At 41.5% G+C, this 20331-nt stretch overlaps 2 protein-coding genes across 8 annotated transcripts in view; both read right to left on the reverse strand.

Moving 5' to 3' along the window:
• EPB41L5 (erythrocyte membrane protein band 4.1 like 5) overlaps positions 1 to 7952 on the reverse strand; it is a 47598-nt gene extending 39646 nt beyond the window's left edge. For 2 of the 4 annotated variants that reach the window (XM_052676410.1, XM_052676411.1), the window contains exon 1: positions 6908 to 7092. In XM_052676410.1, coding sequence (XP_052532370.1) covers positions 6908 to 7087 — 180 coding nt within the window. In that variant the 5' untranslated portion in view covers positions 7088 to 7092. Of the gene's footprint in view, positions 1 to 6907; positions 7093 to 7695; positions 7824 to 7846 lie in introns of those variants that run through there. The other 2 variants (XM_052676408.1, XM_052676409.1) reach the window with 2 other exon arrangements.
• Positions 7953 to 9524: 1572 nt separating this feature from the next.
• Positions 9525 to 20331, reverse strand: part of PTPN4 (protein tyrosine phosphatase non-receptor type 4) — a 98680-nt gene continuing 87873 nt past the window's right edge. For 3 of the 4 annotated variants that reach the window (XM_052674495.1, XM_052674494.1, XM_052674493.1), the window contains exons 24-27: positions 19234 to 19362; positions 17674 to 17822; positions 16139 to 16274; positions 9525 to 14471 (exon numbers count right to left, since the gene is read on the reverse strand). In XM_052674495.1, coding sequence (XP_052530455.1) covers positions 14385 to 14471; positions 16139 to 16274; positions 17674 to 17822; positions 19234 to 19362 — 501 coding nt within the window. In that variant the 3' untranslated portion in view covers positions 9525 to 14384. Of the gene's footprint in view, positions 14472 to 16138; positions 16275 to 17673; positions 17823 to 19233; positions 19363 to 19968; positions 20088 to 20331 lie in introns of those variants that run through there. The other variant, XR_008204545.1, reaches the window with a different exon arrangement.

A 20331-nucleotide genomic window follows, 5' to 3' on the forward strand; every position in this document is an offset into this window, starting at 1 on the left:
TGGGAAACACAACTGGTGTCACTTGTCAATTGTCACACAATTGGTGACAATATCGAACACAGCGAAACATTTTCAGAGTGAATTATAGGAGAAGTTACCATAGAAATCACCAGTTTGCTGTCTAGGCAACTCACAAGTGGATAGAAAAGCAGGCTGAAATAGGATATAGCATTCCATTAGCAAGTGCTTCTAGTGACTGCCAGAAACAGTCTGGGGCAAGGAACTTCAACAAACAGTACTTAAGATAAGGCATTTACATAAAGCTCAACTTGAAGCTGCAAAAAGCCATTGCATATGCTCATACATAATTTATGACAAAACCTTAGCTCCAGTCCCATGTAAACACTGCTTTTAAAGTGATGATCTAAAAAATCAAAAATTAATTAAGCCTTTTAAAGAGAAAGCATGTAAATAACACTAAGCAGGTTTGATACCACATGCATTTTTCATGGTAAGAACTCCTTCATAAAAATACACCGGGATAAAAAGTACAACGACTACGTTGAGATGTACACTTCATCAAACTCATCCCGGGCAATTTTATCTGTTGATGTGAAATAAAGTGCTTTTTGGACATGAGATAAGTGCTTTTTGGACAGCAGCAGATTTGCTAGACAGCAGCGAGACTCTCCCAGCAGCAGCCTTAAGGCAAATTGCCTGCATGTAAAAACATCTCATCCACGACTTGAGTCAGTGATGTCTATCTGCAAAGAGCAAGGCACTGGTTCTACTGAGATGTTCCTGGCACACACTGTATTTTCTTCTTAAGCACACAATATACAGGCAGAAGTAAAATTAAATCATCATTTGCAACAGCAAAACTAGAAGGCGGCCTCATCTTGCACAAAGCATTCTGCACCTGATTTCAAACTAAAGGGACATTTCCACCTTATTCTGCAGAATATTTTAGATTCTTCTCAATTCTGCATGAAGTCACTCCTTAGGACTGTCATTAACCACTTATCCCAGCCAAACACCATGGCTAAAAGCCCTGCTGGGGATAGGCAACGGAGCAGCTTAACTCAGAGCTGGAGTTATGGCACGCACCACCTGAGGAAGCAACAAGTGAAACGCACACCCACAACGGGTGGATTCCCTGCTGCAGCTCAGCAGGATGCCAGTCTCAGCAGCACACCAAAGGTTCACTGGGAGTGGGCTCAGAGTGAGCAATGCAGGAGAACAGCTTCGAAGCAGCGGCAGGAGGTTTTCCAGGGCCGCTGGCTGCCTTCTGACTTAAATCACCGAGTTGTCAGCACAGAATTAATTATGCAGCACTTTGCATGTGACTGAAACCCTCAGCTGTGTATTCGGTGTAGGTCAGCAAAAGTTTCACACGCTCCCCAGTGTTAAGTTCAAACTCTTCAAGGCTTACTGAAGTCCTCCTTCCTTATTCCATTTTCAAAGATACACTTCCACTGCGTGATCTGGTGGAAGTTCCCCTAATTCTCCTGTGGCAATACTCAATGTAAATGACATTTTCACCTGGTTGTTACCTTCTGCTCTTCTCTTTTCTCCTCTCCTTGCAGCAGGGTTTGGATTGCTCTCGCAGGACAAGTATTTTCAGCCTGCTTAATAGTTGCCAATGAACTACTACTAACCACTCTGCTCAGTGCAGCCAGGGGAGCTGATTTCACACCCGCTGTAACCCTAAATCCATTAGAATACCATACAGAAGGGTTTCAACGCACTGTGCTCAGGCTTACTGAGCCTGTAAGGAGAAGAGTAAAGATTCAAAACACTCCTACCTGCCAGCTTATTTTGGCAGAACTCGTACCTAACCCCCAGCAGAGACCAATTTATGGTCACACATTTGATTTAATCCATTTCTGTCTTCCCTAACATTTTTTTCTGATATACTAATTTCTGAGTTGCTAGCCCATCATTAAGCCTTAGCAGCTAAACACCTGCCCCAAACACTTTGGGCTGGTGTTGCACTGCAGGGTTCTCAGCTTGCTAAGAGCAATTGGCCTGAAATCATCACCGGGCAGTTCAGCAGAAAGCAGTGCTTGGGCCAAAACACACTGTTATGCAGCAAGTCAGGAATGCTAAACCTTTGAGGACAATTGAGCATCCTGCAGCACAGCAAACCCCAAATGCTGGGGTCAGCCCTGAGCATCCAAACTGTCACGGTCTGAATACACACACACAGACAAATGCTATTTATTTACTCACTGTTTTTTGCCAGCTGAGATACAGTTTGAAAATTTAAAATCTAGCCTGCTACAAAACTAAATTTTCCAACATCTCTGGCGTTCCTAGATTTTCTCCTTAAGCAGTATCTGTGTTACAGAAAGCAGTCTGTATTTCATATTCACAACCACAAATACTCAAGCAAGGAGCCACAAGTATTTTACGAGCTTAGAAAACCAGACTGGATTATTAAGTAAAAACAACTATCACAACACATCTCTGATCTCACAGCCAGATCAGCACAGATCATTTCCTTCCACACAAAAAGCCAGCAGCACTGCTAACGGTTTGCTGCCACATTCTGTAGTGTTCCACACAGTTTTGACTGTTTACAAAGGTGGATAGTGATGGGACAAGAGGAAATGGTTTTAAACTGAGACAGGGGAGGTTTAGGTTGGATATTAGGAAGAAGTTTTTCACACAGAGGGAGGTGATGCACGAACAGGTTGCCCAAGGAGGCTGTGAATGCCCCATCCCTGGAGGCATTCAAGGCCAGGCTGGATGTGGCTCTGGGCAGCCTCATCTGGTGGTTAGTGACCCTGCACATAGCAGGAGGGTTGAAACTAGGTGATCATTGTGGTCCTTTTCAACCCAGGCCATTCTATGATTCCTTAATTTTAAATAATCAACAAAGCACAGCCCTTTTAGTCTTATTTTGTAAGCATTACTCCAAAACCATGAACAGCTTGGCTAAATCCTACAATTCTGCTGCGCTCTGCAGCTGATTTACATAAGACCTTGTTTTAACCATACTTCGGGAAAACAAGGACAAGGACCATCTCCATGCTGAACGGCACACAGGTGGAAGGAAGGAATATTTAGGGCAGAAAGCTGCTGGGGTTCCAGCTGAGCCATCCTCCCTACCTGGAGCTCACACCTCAAGGAGCTGCCTATGGGTAACTCCTGCCTCAAACTCAGGTTGGATACACAGCAACTGGAACATAATTAATGCTCCATCATCCACCAGAAGATTATGCAAACTGTGGGTTAATAAGTTAAGTGGAATCAGGGTTTCTTTTTTTCTTTTTTGCTTTCTTTTTTATTTAAACAAAGTCCTTGGTTTCCACAGAGCATGGATTTCCCATACGCCTGCTTCTGCCCCACTGCACTCGTTCTCCACATGAATCCATCCACACACTTTTAAAACAAAGCAAAACCAAACCTCAAAATCAACGCCTCCGTGTTTTACTACATATGTCGGTCAGACAAAAATCATTGAATGCCTTTGGACAAACATCAGGCTTCAAAAAGAATAATAAAAACAAGCCGCAACAGCCAGGGAGAATCACCAGGTCCCAACACAACCTTAGAATCCGAAATGAAGACTGGGGAAAAAAAGGAACTCTTCCATCTGCTCCAGAGGAACCGTGATAAGCTGTGTGAACCTCACATTCCCTGTTCTAAACGCTCTGAGGTGACAGGAAATAGCACACATAGCACTGAGACTCTTTAATCATTGACACAGCTGTAAAATACGTAGATTCTTCACAAAGAATTCGGTCTACGTAGTGCACAGGGCTGTAGCCTTCAGGAACAGTTCAAGTTAGGCAGTTTTGTAATTAGAATCAACAGAAGAAATAGAAAAGCAGACAGATGAAGGGGCTTGACAGGCACCACAGATAAGATCAGCGGACAAAAAGCAGGGTTACTGCTCAAGCTCTGGCTCTGTTTAATAAATTAAGCTCAACTACTTCATTTACAACACGACCCTTCTGTTTCATTGTCAGTATTTGCCCAAACATCAGCCTCTGCTCCTTAAAAAGGCTCTGAAACATGCTTGGCTTACACAAGAGGCCACAGAGAACGTTACTGAAACAGAAATTCAGCAGTCACCCATGTAGTCAGCCCTAAGAACGGCCACAGTTCTGGAACACTGTTCTTTCGGTGGCACATTCTTCACAAAGCTACAGCTTAACAAGCCAGCATAAATCTCACGCTGTCTCTAAGTGCTTCTTCACCACATTTGGGGAGGCACACGGGGAACCAGATTGGACAATGGCTCCAGCTGGAAGCGGAACAAAATCACACTGATTATTTTTCACAGCGTTTTCCTGCCTGAACTTACTGCCTGACTGCCAAAAAACCACAGGTCTGTTCTGCCAAGGGGCACAAGGAAACAAGGACAAACGCAATATGGAAAGCAACATCTTCTTTCACTGCGAAGCAACATTTGTGGCAGCAGCAAGTCATGCCAGCATCAAGTGTTTCTGTACTGTGGGTTAACAAAGGTGAAGCACTGGCTTTTGCCCTCTCTGTCCTGCCAAGCCAGCTCTTTCTCCAGCTGTGAACTAACTTGTTTGCTGAATGATTCAGTCTTAGGAAACACTTTCTGTTATTTATTTTTTTGGGTAAGATGGTTTTGCAGAACTGAGTTTGACAATAGCACTACGCACGACTGAACTGGCAGATCCCAGGGAGCCTGAGAAAACAAGAGCCCATTCTAAACCAAACCTACTGCCAAAGTAACAGAACCAGTCCTGGAAAATGCCTCAGCTCAAAGGGGCCGATTATTCTCTCAGAAAGTTCTCGTAAAAGGAAAAAAAAACACCTCCATGTGCACATGTGGGCTTTTCATTTAGCTTTAGATTTTAGAAAGAAACTGTTTCTTCAGGATTTTGTACCCTCCACTCCTTCCTCTTCCTGCTCCCAATTCAACCTCCAAACACGAGCAATGTGAGACACAGTCTGAAATTAAACATTTAATTTACTTCTAATTTATTGTATTTTAATCACCAAAGAAACTAGTGTGTCAGCCACTGACAGCGGGCTGTAATTATGGCACCTTACTATGCAGATTTAGCTTGTTTGTTTACTGTTACTCGTGAACCTAGATGTTCCTGGACAAGGCTTTCTATTGGCTTACAAAGAAAAAAACAGCAGTGCAAAAAAAGTGACTGTTTCCTGCAAAAAAGAATAGTTACCACTACACCCTGACCTAAGTCTATAGCCCAGATGGGAGGTCATGACTCCTCTTCAGGCTCAATTTATGCTCCCCGGAGCCTCAGAAATGTTGTTACAGGCACCTAGCAGAGCCAACTTCAGCCCCAAAGATCCCTACTCTGGTTATGTGGTGACACTTACTTAAACCTGAGTACTTTTTAAGTGCAACACTTTCTATCAAGTGTTTGTGGGCATTCCTGGCCTCAAATCAAACATCCTAGGCACTAGGCAGCATTGGACACGTCCATTACGCTGTTTCAGAGATGAAGAAATTAGCTTTATTACCCTCTAAATGCCTGTCCATACAGCCACTTGGCAAACAGAGATGCCCAGCTATTCCTTCCACACTGTGTTACTCAGATTTTTGGATACAGCAGGACACAACGCTGCTCAGCTCAGCACCCCTTTGGGCTTTCCTCAGGCTGCCTAGCACTCAATTCTAGAAATGTGTTTGAATTAAGGGAGGAAGGAAAGAAAAATCATGTTAAGAATGGCTGCTCTGTATGCTCTTTCTAGCCAACAGTTCCAACACCAGCACCACTGCTGTTAAAGGCAAAATCCTTCAGAACTGCTCAGAAGGCCTCCACGACACGCGGCTTCCTAACTGTGCTATGTGAGCTCTGCATGAGTTGCCGACATGGGACTTGGAAAACCTGAGCACAAGGCTCCTGTTGCTACTGCTTGTCCTGTGGACTAAACCCAAGTTATCATTAAACACAGACACGTGCACATTAAAGGAGCCTTAGAAATGCAAACCAGTGGCTAACACCTCACTCCCAACAAAGCACTACATACAGCGAGGGCAGTCTCATAGCAATCTGCCCTGAGGAGGAGAAGGAAATAGAATTCTTCTTGTCCCCTCCCATGCTGAAGATAAGAACTGCATCCTGGCATACACAAAAAACAGCCCAACAAATAATTCCTGATATTCTGCTGTGTGTCAACAGTGACTGGCTATGCGCACATCCAGTCAAGAACTACTGAATACCTTCTAAAGACCATAGAATCGTTAAGGTTCAAAAAGACATCTCGTTCAACTGTCAGCCCATCCCCACCATGCCTGCTGACCACTACCCTCAGTGCCACATCTCCATGCTTCTTACTGAACACCTCCAGGGACCGTGCCTCCACCACCTCTCTGGGCAGCCTGTGCCAATACCTCACTAACCTTTCTGAGAAAAAAAGTTTCCTAAAACCCAGTCTGAACCTCGCCGGCACAATTTGAGGCAAACACCTCTCATCTCATTGCTGTTATCTGGGAGAAGAGACCAACCCCCACTTGTTGCAGCCTCCTTTCAGGGAGTTGCAGAGAGTTGTAAGACCTCCCCTGAGCCTCCTCTTCTCCAGACTGAACAATCCCAGTTCCCTCCGCAGCACCCTGGAAGACCTGTGCTCCAGATCAGTCACTGTTTCACTGTCCTTCTCTGGACACACTCCAGGACCTACATGTCTTTCCCTTAGTTCATAAACACCCCAGGAAGCACTGACTGAAGGCATAGTGACACCGTGCAACACAAGTTGTGATGAGCAATGACAGCAGCTGTTTCTCCAATACCTTTAGGTGGTTCAGTATGGAGCCAAGAGTTAGACTCAATGATCCTTATGTTGCTCTTCCAACTCATTCATTCAATGATTGTTTTTGTGCCCAGTGACTTGGCAGAACTCAAAGCACAATGCTAATACAGTAACAAACAGATACCCCCTATCTAGCCCACAAAACCAAAAAGCTCCAACAGCTCAACACAAGCTATCAAGCAGAACCGTCCCAGGGTCGTACCGGCAGATCCACGCTGACGTCGGTGCCATCCAGCAGAGCCACACGGCAGGTGATGACCGACCTGGCATCTCCAGCTGCCGGGATGTGGGTCGCAGCCCTCTGGGCTTCACGCAGCCGCTCCCGCTCCGCATGCCTGCGCATGGAGCGGCGCCCCAGCGTCCGGCGGAAGAAGCTCAGCATCTTGGCTGGGAAATGCGAGAAAAGGCTTGGGTTAGGTTGTCGTGGGAATGAGAGGCGTAATAATCATGATCATTATTATTATTATTAACTGCTAAGAAAGGATAAGGAATAAAAAGACGTCGGGGACTGAAATTTCCTTGTTGGCTGCAGGAAGCTGGGCTAGGTGACTGTAAGGGTCCCTTCCAACTCAAGCGCTTCTAACGAAGCACCAACGGGACGCCCGTAGAGCCGCGCACACCCGCTGTTCGGGGAGCTCCGGCTTCCACTGACTGCCGGTGACCCCGGAGGACGTGCAGCCGTGCAGGGCGCAGCCCGGCGCCGCGCAGCCCTCGTACAGCCCGCGGCTGACACCAAACGCCTTCTTAACGAGACGCAGCGCTGCCCTCCGAGCCAGAAGACAAACCTCGGAGCTCGCGGCGGCGTCGTGCTCGCGGACCAAAGGGTTTTACACAGATTTTATCGCAGAAACCTCCCCCCGGCCGGCCGGCCGGCGGGACGCATAACTCCCACCCGCGGCCATGGCGCCCGCCTCCGTACGAGGCCGCTCCCGGCGCTCGCCCCGCGGCCCGACCCCGACCCCCGCCTCCCCTCAGGGCCGGACCCCTCACCTGGCGGCGGCGTCGCGCCGGGGCCGTGCGGCGCGGCGGCTGCACGGGGCGGGCCGGGAGCGGGGGGGCGGGCCCGGCAACATGGCGGAGCGATGCGGGAGGACCTCGAGCGGGAAAGAGCCCGCCGCGCCCGGCCGCGTTACTCACTCACCTGCGGGCTGCCGGCGGCGGTTCCGGGCCGAGGAAGGGACGACACGACGACCGCGGCGGGAAGCGACGCGCGGAGGGGACGGACGAGGCCACCGCCCCTTTGCGGGGTGGAGCCGGGGCCGCCCCCGCCCCGAGCCGCCAGGTGGTAGCGGCCGGCGGGGCGCGGCGCTGCGGGGCGGCCCGAGAGGCGCCCGGGGATGGCGAGAAAAGGGCCGGAGAGTGGAATTACTAAAGCACATCTTTATTTTGCAATTAAACAATTAAGATCCACAAGTAAACTATATATATTGTTTCAAGTCTGTACCCAGACAACTATTTGTCAACTGAAATTAAATATATCCACAAAATATGCATAACAGCTTTTTTTTTTTTTTTTTCTTCACATAATAAAATGAGATTTTACCTAAGACTGAAACAAGACCTGTTAATGTTAACTCGCATATCGGTGCTGGGAACTGCTGGTTTTTCGGTAGGACGTCACTGTGTCACTTAATGGCAAGGAATTTCATTTTATCCAAATGAGGACAAATGCCTAAGGCCCTTAATGCATACAGCCGCTGCAGTGACAAAAGCTGAATCTTTTTTACTTCGTCCAGTGTTGACCCATTTCAAGTTTCTATCGTTTCCAATCTGTTGAAGCCAACAAGTGGGTGTTTTAGTGTCCCCCAGCCCACTGCAGGCCTTCATGTCTACAGGCAGAAATCTGCTCAGGGGAACGGAACGTTCTGCTGTGCTAATGGGGCAGCAGGCAGCCTTACAGCTGAAGCTGTCCAGCTCCGAGGTGTCCTATTCACAGCCACCCCTCCTTGGGATGATGACATGGAGATGCTGAGAGCCACAGCTGAAGTGGAAGCTAATTAGTAGAAGGAACTAGCAAAAGATATTGCCACCATCTGATTGTTAATAGTGTAATATTCTAGGTAATATTCTTCCCTTTGGATTTACACAGAGTATATAGCACCTGTTACAGACACAAAACAAAACAAAAAACCCCAAACCTTACACAAAGAGCTCTGCCAAACTGACTGGTGAAAATGGGATCACTGGCAGACAAACCAAACCAAACCAAACAGACCAACTTCTGAATGCATCGGATGCAAGAACGAACTTTGTTTCCTTACCTTACTTTTCCTGTGATGGGTTGTTATGTGGTGCCCCAGCGTACTGTGATCGCTGCACTGGACAGTTTATAGTCTACTCTTTCTGGATATACTCTCCTTAGAGAAAACAGCTTAATGTAAACAGTTGAAAGCCTTTCGCTTTTGTCTCAGCCCCCCCGGCCCAGGCAGAAGAGGGAAGAAGAGACATCTTTAAACTTTGTTGTGCATTACTTTTGGTTATCAAAATCCAAAGTAAAACAAACAAACAGATTTCCAGGCAATTGATCTAATGTTAAAAACAAGGCTTAGCAAAAACATCTACAGTAAACATAGCTAATCTGCAGCTGAGAGAGACCACGGATCAGTGTACCAGTACCCTGTATTTCTATTTGCACTTTTTGGAAATGCAAGCTTTTACGTTCTTACGACAGGACAATCGAAACCATCAGTTGTTAATAATCTGCTTTCTGAAAAGCCCTCAAATACACGAACAGTAACGCAGACGTGGTTGGAGCAGCTGAAAGCATTCGTACCGCGGCGTAACCCAAATCATCTCCGCACAGAAACCCACTGCGCATCTCTCTCCAAACCCAATTTATTTTTTCCGATAGTTCAGTCAGTAGTAAGCATGAGATAAAGTGCTACTATTCAAACATCAAAACACTTTGAGAAAAATCATCCTTTAAAACACAAGCTTGCTAAATATGAAATACCACCAGCAGCAAACTGTCAGCCAGCCCGTGAAACCAAACTTCATCTTACAGAATACAGGAATGATGGATATTTTATTACATTTATTAGGCTACATGGCTCAGAGAAAAAGAGGATGTACTTTTTATTGAAAAGGTGCGTGTTTTCCTCCTGAAACTCTTACCAACTGAGCTCTCAATGAGCAAGTGATGCTTCAGAGAGCAGCTGGAGCTTGCAGGTTATGCACTGCTGCAGTTTGTAGCTGGAGAAGCCCAACAAACTGAAGATGCACAGTGGTAGCAGCTAGCACAGAGCTGAAGTGCAGTGGTGATAGAGATAAATGAGATTGGACAAAACACTGCATTAAAACAGACGCTTTTCTCCTTTAACAGCTTCCCCAGTCACCACTAATTACAATCTGTGCAATTTCATGCAAGATCTACATTTAATCAATGAACATCATCTTATCAGATTTTGATATTTGACCCCAGCATTGAAGGTAGCAATGGAAAACAGCTTTCCAAGTCTCAAGATAAAAGGTGGGTTCTAAAATTAGCAAACACACCCAGCCTGCTGGGGACCTGCACAGTACAAAAAGACTGCAAATGCCCTAAGAAGGCACCATTCCTTTCTGTGTGGAAATCCTAATAAACAGATCTTGAATTTGGACAATATTCAGTTCCTCCCTTTATGCTCAGGGCTGATGATCCTTCAGATGGCCTGCAGTAACAGCTCTACAGTCACAACTACACCGTAAGTATGGGACAACCTGCTTTTGCGTGGAGATTTGTGGATGGTGCATCTGTAGAGTATTTTTCACGCTCGTACCAATTCCCTGAGCCACCAACTATTGCCCACACACCTACACAAACATAAAAATATCACATAGTTCAGCTCCACAGCATGCCTGGAGGTCTGGCATCACTACGCAGGACCTTCTCTATTTCCCATCTCCCTGGGCAGTACTGCTGGGTCTTGGCCTCCATAGGTACCACACAGCTTTTCAGAAGCTCTCCAAGGAAAGCTGCCAGTTTCCACAAGAAACACCTCACATACCTTCATCTCCCTACTGCTTTCTCACCCCTTCTCTCTCGGGTGGTGCACCAGGACATAATCAGTTATTCTAGATATATTTTAGCCTATATGAGATGTAAGCTTCTAAAGATTTAACAGAGAAACACAGAAGAACCTTCAGTTAGCATTAAATGTGGTGTAATAAGACCAAACTGTTAGTCAGAAGTAGGAGAAAATAGCCAAAAACAGAACTTGCAAAAGCAGTGGCTTACTGCTTCAGACACACACACCGTTTAAACCACCAAATGCTTTCTGGATAAATTAAGTTTTCAGCTCTCTGGTGTATCTAACGCAGCATTTCTCAGAAGGAATTGGCTGACAGTCCGTCGGTGATTTACCTGCATCTTATTTCATATTTAGCAATAGTAAAAACGCCCCCCAAAACACACAAAGCCTTCTCAAGAACCTCATTTTTCTGCTAACAGAAGAACCTTCACATCCACTTTAAACAAGAGATGGTTGTGGTAGTTTTGAATTTGAACTGAAAAGGAAAAAGTCTCGATGTTACACATTGGCAAAAGCTCTCATAATATTGCTCTGATTTACAACGGAAACTTATTTCTTGTTTTAAGCTGGATCTGTATATCATGGAAGCATTACAAACATACTCTTTCTCCCCCCACCCAGCATTTTTCCTCATCAATTGGTATGAAAATAATTGTTCGTCAAGTCCAACAGTCGTAACACCAATCACAAACACCAATCACATCCAGTTCATTTTGTCTGAAAGATACATTCATGTTTTGTACAGCATGAAACATACAAAAACTTCTTCAGAAAGTCTGAACGATGATACAGATCTTCATAACCCAAAGTTAAATATTTAGCATTTTGATTTTATTTTCTTTTGGCCGTATAAAAATATCATGAAGGCCATTTATACCACAACAAATACAAACATCTGAGTGAATGATTTATGGTGCAGGAAGCCTTCAGCCTTCTCTTTCCCAAGCAGCTTTTGGTTCCCATTCTGCTGGCTTTCCAGAAGCCAAAAAGCCATTGATTAACTGACGATCAATTAGCTGAGTTTGCCTTTTTTTTCCCCCCCAGTGCAGCTAGTTAATACATAACAGCAGATCAGCTTAAATCAATGCAGAGGAAGATTCTAAGTTTGTATTCTCGCCTCTATTTGTCATCAGAACAGTAATGACAGATGACCAGTAAATACCCCATGTGTAATTGTGGTATAAACGGGTATTTTGAACTCAAACTGCATTGGCAGCTTCACATAACAATAGTTAAATATATGACAAGCCAACACTATTCACGTTGCTATAAACTTATTTTCTCATTCCTCTCAGGAAAAAAATGGGGCAAATGATATTTTTCTTTACAATTTGACTGTGAAAAAAGTGTACTTCACTATAACGGATGGATTATTTTATGTTTTAGATATTAAGTGCTGACTTTAAAATAAGCTTCCAGTTAGCTGGCATCTCAGCTAATAATCTCATCATATGAAAGTTAAAGCTTTAAATTTAATACAGATTTTGTTGTTGTTGTTGCAAATGGCTTAAAATGAAACTGAGATTAAAGCTACTTTATCACGCTTTTCCATTTATCAGATCCAAAGATACTTGTAAGATTCATTTTTCACTGAGGAAAAACATTGATTTAGGCATCAAATCTAGAAATATAAGTAACAGGGCCACAGGCCACCTAGTATTATTTTGTATTCTAAAAATAATTAAAACTATATTTTCCATTTGGCATTGTGGTTCATGTGTATTACTAAGTCGTAAGCCAGGATTTCACTTTGCCTGAATTCCTTTTCACTTAATATTTCATAGCTGATCTCTTTCAGATGTCCACAGAACACCGTATATTATATAATTATTCAATAGTTAAAAACTTTAGTGTAGAAATTTCCATTCCAGCTCTATGCTTTATATAGCTTATAACAAAAATTACTGGATAGACATTTTCAGGAAACCAATAAATTAAGGTTTTTAAATAGAGGACACAGAGTTATGTTGTTGCAGGGCAGTCAAAGAAGTGACTGATTTTGTTTTCTTACAGTATATTACACCGGACACCTTGCTTCTGACTTGGGTTTCTCCTATACTGGAAAAAACATGAAAAACTGGGACCTATCTACGTCTTTAGAGTGAGCTCAGATACTGTATCAGACATCTGTTACAAATCTTATACCTACTTAAATAAGAGGCAACCCATACCAACTGGAACAACTTTGCACAAGCATGACAGAGGGTGACTGAGACCATCACGGAATTAAAGGAGTTGTGGGAAAGCATCAAAAAGTGTTTGCCTCCCTTCCCACCCTCCCCAAACAATTAGAAAAATAAAAGGCAGACCTGTACGAAAATGGCTTGAAATCAACTATGAGGATTTAAAAAAATACTCGGTTAGCAAATAATGGAATTAAATCACATCTGACCGTAAGTTCGACTTAATTATCAGTGCTATTAAAGAGTTATGTTCTAATTGAATAAGACAGCTATTCTCAATAAAAGGATAAAACAAAGTGTCAGCTTCTAATGACCTACTAGCACTTCATAGTAGGCTGCTAGTAAGTTACTAGTCGTAAGGAATAAAGGAATGTGTCAGACTTTTCACGTAACTACAACACAGCAGCAAACAATGCTCATTCGTTAAGTTGGCAGAGGTGCTTTTGCTACTGAGCGTAGCACGCAGGTAATCGTATGAGGAAAGAGGGAATGGTATTTCCATGACCCCTTGCAGTAACATACTCCAAGCACCAAGGGCCGTTTTTAAAATCTGAACCCATTAAGATAAACACAACAGGACAAGACCACCCCCACAGAATCATGAGTGCCTTTCACTGGATGTACGCTGTAAGTCTCAAGGCACTTAAGGGGTTAAGACAATGCATGCACTAGCTCCCATCACATAATCTTAAGTTACATGAATCAGAATACACCAGTGTATGACACACAAGCTGTGTCAAAGAAATGCTGTTTATTTATTTTTTTAAAGTTTTTATTATTACTGTTTTCTTTTTCTTTTTTTTTCTTTTTCCTTTTTTTTTTTTTCTTTTTTTCTTTTTTTTTTTTTTTTAAACAAGATGCTGGTAAGTGGGCATTATGCAGCTACTGCTGGGTTAACACGGATGCCAGCTCTCCTCTAACAACCAGCTGGTCTCTAAGAAAGGTGTAGGACAAAGTGTGCTGCATCAGTAGGCAGTGTGTATCTATCTAGTATCAGCAATATTGCTAATGTTGTAAAAAACAAAACAGTGAGAGTCTGTACATAGTAAATAAACCTAGCACTGGAGAAAGACCATGGCTTAGTGTATTTTTTCATTTGTTTTTCCATTTTTAAGAGACATGGGTGTAAAACAGAGTGAAATAATTCCAAGCCTTGTTTGTAGCAATTCAACCAGAAGCGCAGTATATGGCACTACAATGAAATCTCGTAGATTACCCTGAACACAATTAGTTCTTTCAGTTTATGGTTTGTTCGGAGCAAAGCACGAAAATAAAGTCTTCAAACAGATGAAGATTAGAAGAGTTTCAGAGACTGATTTTGTTTCAATGTAAAGTGCAACAGTGCTGAAGTTTTCAAAGTCCTTTGTCAATTCTTTGCTGTACTTCACTATCATTTCCTGCAAGCAGTATTATGGCACAAAGAATGCTGCCAGTTCATTATTTAGAGGACAGGGTTCCTCAATTTATATCCTAGGTTTTTTGCTCTTTATTTATGTGGTGATGCTTGTAAAGGTTTAATAAATCCTTCTTCATATACCTTCAGAATAGCTTCACATACAAATCTGTATTGACTCTGAAAAGAAAAGTAGATTCAATTAATTGAAAAGAAACAAATTTAAACAGTAGGTCATTTGAAAGTAGGAGAAGCTTCCAGTGTCTCCTATCCTATTTTCTTAACAGGCCAAGAACTGTGCTTCAAGTTTAGTTTAGGAAATATAGAACATGTGTATAAGAATATCTTGTTTCTCAGCAGAACAGTGGAATGAACAGGACTTCGAAATATATACCAGAAGTCATACCCACCTATCCTGTACTTACAGCATTCTTTTATTTAGTTATTTCCTGCCCTTCATTTCACTGTTGAAGTTTCACTAACACAGAGTTTCCATATACTTGAGTTTACAAACGATAGCAAAGCACTTTTTCATGCTTGCACCGATTTTGGCATGTTAATGGCACCTCTCTCTCACAATGAGGAAATACACTGCTTCATGTTTTAGAAAGCCCATACCCAATTTCTTAACATTATATGATGTCTAACTGCAATATATTCAAGTCTAGCACTGGCATGCATAGAAGACACCTTGTTTTAAACAAATAGTAGTTCCAAAAAACAAACAAACAAAACAATCCCAGTCATTAAGCACAGCAAAAAGCATTCCTGCCTTTTCATTTTCAATGCAGTAATTGTTGATTTCAGATCTTAAATGGGCACAGGAACAGATCTAACAATGCAATCACTATGTGCTGCATTGTTACATCTAAATTAAAATACTTAAAGTTGGACAATATTCATGTAGAATACACATTTTGCCTCCAGTGCTCACGAAATGAACCTTTCTGAACTCTCTTCATAGAGCACAGAGGAGAACCACGCATAGAGCCATCTCGTGGACACTGAGGAATATTTCAGAAAATGTGAAAATCAGGAAAAGGCAGCAGCAGTTGTCTTGGACACCTCTTACTCCTCACCTCCCCTTCCTTACTAACAAAGGTCTCCTCTCAAAGTATGCCGTAGAGATGTACAAATTCATAACACAGCCATCACAAAAAGCCAAAGCCATCTTCTATTGTTCCTCATGTTTCCTCACTTTCCTGAATAATTTTTTTTTTTTTTAGTGGAATATGAATACTAGACAATGCCATACTACAGATGACTGAGAAATGGAGGTTTACATATTTTCCTCTCAACCTGAATACACTCTGAGGAACACTGAAGGTTTCTTCAAGTTTAGTCAGAGGAACAGCAACAGGCTGTTGAAATTACTGCAATGACTAACTAGTTTCTGGTAACTGTGGAAGAGATTGGACACTGAACCCAGTGCCTTTTTTCCTTCAGAATATTTTCTCTTTAAATAGTAAATACATTGAGTAAAACTATACAATCAATGATTGAATTAAAGAAAAAACTAATTGGTCAAAAAAGTGGAATAACTAGAACGTTAAGACTTCCTACAAAAGACAGCACAGCTGAGCATTTTGACTCTTTTAATGCACTTTTTAAAAATGTAAAGCAAACAGCTTTCTGAAATAAGCATCATCTGACTGATACAGGTTAAAAAAAAATCTAAGTCTGTTCTATCTCCATTCTTAACCTGTTAGAATTCAGAAACAGAATGTTAAGGAAGCAGAGCAGTTATCTCAAAAAACAAACAAACATTATCAATGCAAGGGAAATTCTAGCGTTTTCAAATGCATGAAGATTCTTCCTCAACACAGAATTGCAAGTATGGTACTCACTGGTGTTTGGATCATCATGGCTCTTTGATCTCTCATGGTTCGTACAATGTCTAATGGATAAACAGGCTGATTGCACTCAATGAGACACATTGCTGTCTCCATGGTGATAAGAACTCCTGTCCGACCAATCCCAGCACTGTCAAAACAAGAGAACACCCTAATAAAAAGAAGTGTCTGGAATGTAGCTCACATTTAAGGGCTGTATAGTCCTTCCTCCTTAAGGATTCTCATGACTGATCTGTATGATCCCATACTATGAGGACAAAGGTTAGATGAGCCACCTGTCACAGGAAGCTTCCATCCTGCTTGAGAAGAGCAAAAATTAGGGTGGAACTGTCAGTACTGTGGAGAAGAACTTGAACCCAGCCATGAACAATTTACAAACATAGTTATTCAGGTCCATATTTACAACTGAGTAGAAATCCTTAAAAACTGAATATTTAACCGTGAACATCAATGATTTGTTTCAAATTCAAATTTTTCACATCCAAGAAATTTGTGCTGCAGTTTTTAAGTAGAAAGCCAATGTTCTCTCATATTTGAGTACAAGACCAATATTTTCAAACATCATCATTAACTCAGATTGTATGGCTATCATTTCATGCTTTTAAATCACTTAGTTTACATAAATTTCCTGTTTGAAGCTTAATTGTTATGATTTTGAAGCATAACTTCAAATTAAACCTGGCCAAGTTAGTACTTCAATCTTTGTCCAGAAGGTGGCATCAAAGCTACTGTGTGTTTCAATGATGTCATGAACATTCCATGACAAGATGTAAAGGTACCAGTTACATAAAATTCAGTGGCATTTTACATCTCCAGAACTTACACACATGAAATTCATACGTAGATTGTTACATTAAATCTGAGTTCACTTACATTTCATATGAATAGCACTGAAGTAAATGTAATCTCAAATTACATTTAAATTCAATGTAACAAAAACTTCAGCTTTTTATTGCTTTACATTAGCTTGAAAACTATTTCATAAGAAAAGCAGACACATTAAATTTGGATAGAAATCTGAATAACTTTAATTCACAACAAATGTGACTTGTTTCAAGAAAAAAAAACCCGTTATCCTAATGTATTCATTAACAACATGTAGCCTAAAACATCTGCAGACTTGAGGGTGTTATTTCATTGCATTTACTATCCATATTGTCTGCTATGGATTATTTGTACAGCTACTCCAGACCTTTGCAAAGTAGTTATCATAAGGAAAAGTTTCCTATGTGTATTTCACCATCTCCTTGAATTTATTGTGTAACCTATTAGCATAAGCATTTAAATTAAACAGACAGGACCTCCATACAGACTCATGAATGTAGATACCCCAACTTCTGCTTATGAAAAATGATTATGATTTTGATAAAAATCGCTTAATGTAGGAGTTGAGTTCTCCTGTCACCTGCAAAGCACATTATAGTTACACTTTTACTCGAACAACAAAGCAAAGAACTATTTAACAATAAACAATTTAAATTGTGTGATCTACTGAAGTTGAAAAGAAAAAAAAAAAAGGGAGCGGGTACCTGCAGTGAACAACAACAGGTTCTTCTCTGCCTGCCCGCTTCTTTCGCACGAGGCACACGAAGTCTAGGAAATCACTGGAATCATCAGGAACCCCGTGGTCAGGCCATGCTACGTACTGAATTTGGGTCAGCTGGCGGCTTTCCTCCTTCTATCAGAAACATAGGATTTATTCAAGGTTTGTTCAGGTTTCACAGAAAGACAGAAAAAAAAAAAAAGGTACATTTACGTCAACTTGCACTTGAAAAAATGTAGCTCCTGGAAGCTATCAATCTCTGTAAGTGCTAATTACTACTCATCCTGGATTTTATAATTACATTTTGTAATTAAAAACAGAAAAGGCAAGTAAGAAAAAAGTCACTCCATCTAACAGTAAAACAGTTCAAGGGTACAAATGCTCTAAGCACAAGATGTGCAAGCAAGTAGCCAAATCTTCAGCATCTTTCTGTTAAGTTAGTTTTACTATGGTTCTATCAAATGACAGAACAGGGGTGCAGAGGGGAAAGACTGGACTTCCAAACCTTTGTTCAGACTGTGTGAGCACAATGGATTTATCTGCACCTCTAATTTTATCTAGCATACTCCACAAGATGAAAGAGGTTTTCCACTCTCTCCCACGTCCCCCTGCTCTCATGTCACCAACATTTATCACACACCTCTGCTTAGTGGAGGGGGCAGGATGCACAATCAGAGTAAAAGCAGTATTTCAAAGAATAGAAGCTACCAAACACCAAATTACTCTTCAGCATGGAATCATTTGCAGAGATGCCACTATTGATAATAAATGAGCAATTGTCTCAACAGCACCCAGGAAAAAAAAAAATTAACTGAAAACTGAATAAAAGGCAGTTCTATAAACCTGGAATCTCATCTGGAAACCCAAGCAGTGAGAAATGAGTACCTGAACTAAATTCCAGAAAAAGATTTCTGAACATTTCTGAGACCAAAATGATAGCTGGTGAAGTTCTGGAAGCTATACTTCCCCTGAAACTAATGCTATGCCTCTTCTGTCTAGAAAGTCCTGGTTTACATCTCAATGCTGATATCAATCAATGAATCTCAGCAGGATTTATCTTCCATATATTTTTACGCAGTGTCTAAGATGGATAATTATTAAGAACTATTTACCATTATAAAGGCTGATTTTCAGCAGTGATACTGAGATACTGCTAGTATCTCATGCTTTGAAAACATGAAGGGAATAGCACATTTTTTGACTTCTTTAATTACTTTTTATTTGGTCAGGCCATGTAAGACACGAGTAATAGTCTTCATGAGAAATGATTTAATCACATTATTTAATCTGACTCGGCTACCAATTAATACCATTACGGAAATCAAATCCTTGTAATATTTTGCTAATAAAAGGTTTGTTATTATATAGCAGAACTCATTCACAGTAAGTACATGGCAGTAAGATTAGTCTTCTAAAGGTTGTTAGAAATAACGAGTTCTATTTATGCATACTTGACATCAAGATGTAAAATGTCTGATTAGATAGTTTCATCTAGTCTGTGAGGATTTCATAGGTTTATACTTAAAAATACACATTATGTCTTTACCTCCAGATTAGTCAATGTCATTTCTCGAAAGACGTAAGCAGGATTTCCTTCTTCTGAATGGCAGGTAATCTGGAAATTGCCATACGATGAGCTTCCTGATGGCTCTGGCCAGTATTGATGGCATTTAACCTAAAGCCAACATATGTCTGGGTTTCAGTTCAGATTATTTTCATTCCTGCTAATTCCTTATGCCATTGCTCAGTAAAAAATACTTTAACAATTATGTCACTACTGTTGATTTACTTACCAAATAGACTACACTATTCAACTATTGCACATAAAATTAGTTATTGTGGAGGTCTCCTGCTTCTCTTTAAAAGGACACATGAACCAGCTATTGACCTTAGTGTAATTGTGGATGAATGCATTTCCCTTTCATCACAACTTGTGTTTTTTTTTTTTTAATGTATCAATAACTTATTTCATCTTAACTCTTGAGGGACACAGATGCTGCTTTATAAATATTTCTGACCTCTGGAAACCTCATACAATCTCACAATCTTCTCAAAACACATTTATATGGGAAAAGAACATGTGAAAAAAAAAAAAAGTAAGCAAGCAACAAAAATGTTGCTGCAGGAATTAGGGAGGTGCAGATGGAACTTCAAAGATACTTTAAAAAAACCTTTAAACGTGAATTAAAAGTTCAAAACCTCAGATTTTTAGATAAATCGCTTAACTGCTGAACTCAAGAGGTCATTTCAGCTCAAGTGTACTTTTGTTTTTCCAACCCACCTGGCGATTCTTTAAGAGCAGCCAGATTTGCAGACTTCCTGCTCCACTGAGACACCCCGGCATGCAGTGGGATAGTGATGTCAGAAGCCTCATGATCAGCTTTAGAGCAGGGAGTCTGCCTATGGGTATAAGACAGATAAGTCCTTTTATTTCATTATTTAGCAGCTCTCTGAAGAGCTCCACAAATGCCATTATTAAGGGGGTGGGAGAACCTCAGAGAACTGCTAGTGCAAGTCTGTTCTTAGCAGATCTGCAAAGAAAATTCAAACTAAAAGGGCACTTGTACTGAAATTCCCTCTAACCATGTTCGTTTCGGAACAGGCAGCACCATGCTAACACCGAGTCGTTGAAAAATGGCTCAAA

The sequence above is a fragment of the Tympanuchus pallidicinctus genome, unplaced genomic scaffold (genome assembly GCF_026119805.1).
Source record: "Tympanuchus pallidicinctus isolate F22 unplaced genomic scaffold, pur_lepc_1.0 scaffold15, whole genome shotgun sequence".
Lineage (NCBI taxonomy): Eukaryota > Metazoa > Chordata > Aves > Galliformes > Phasianidae > Tympanuchus > Tympanuchus pallidicinctus.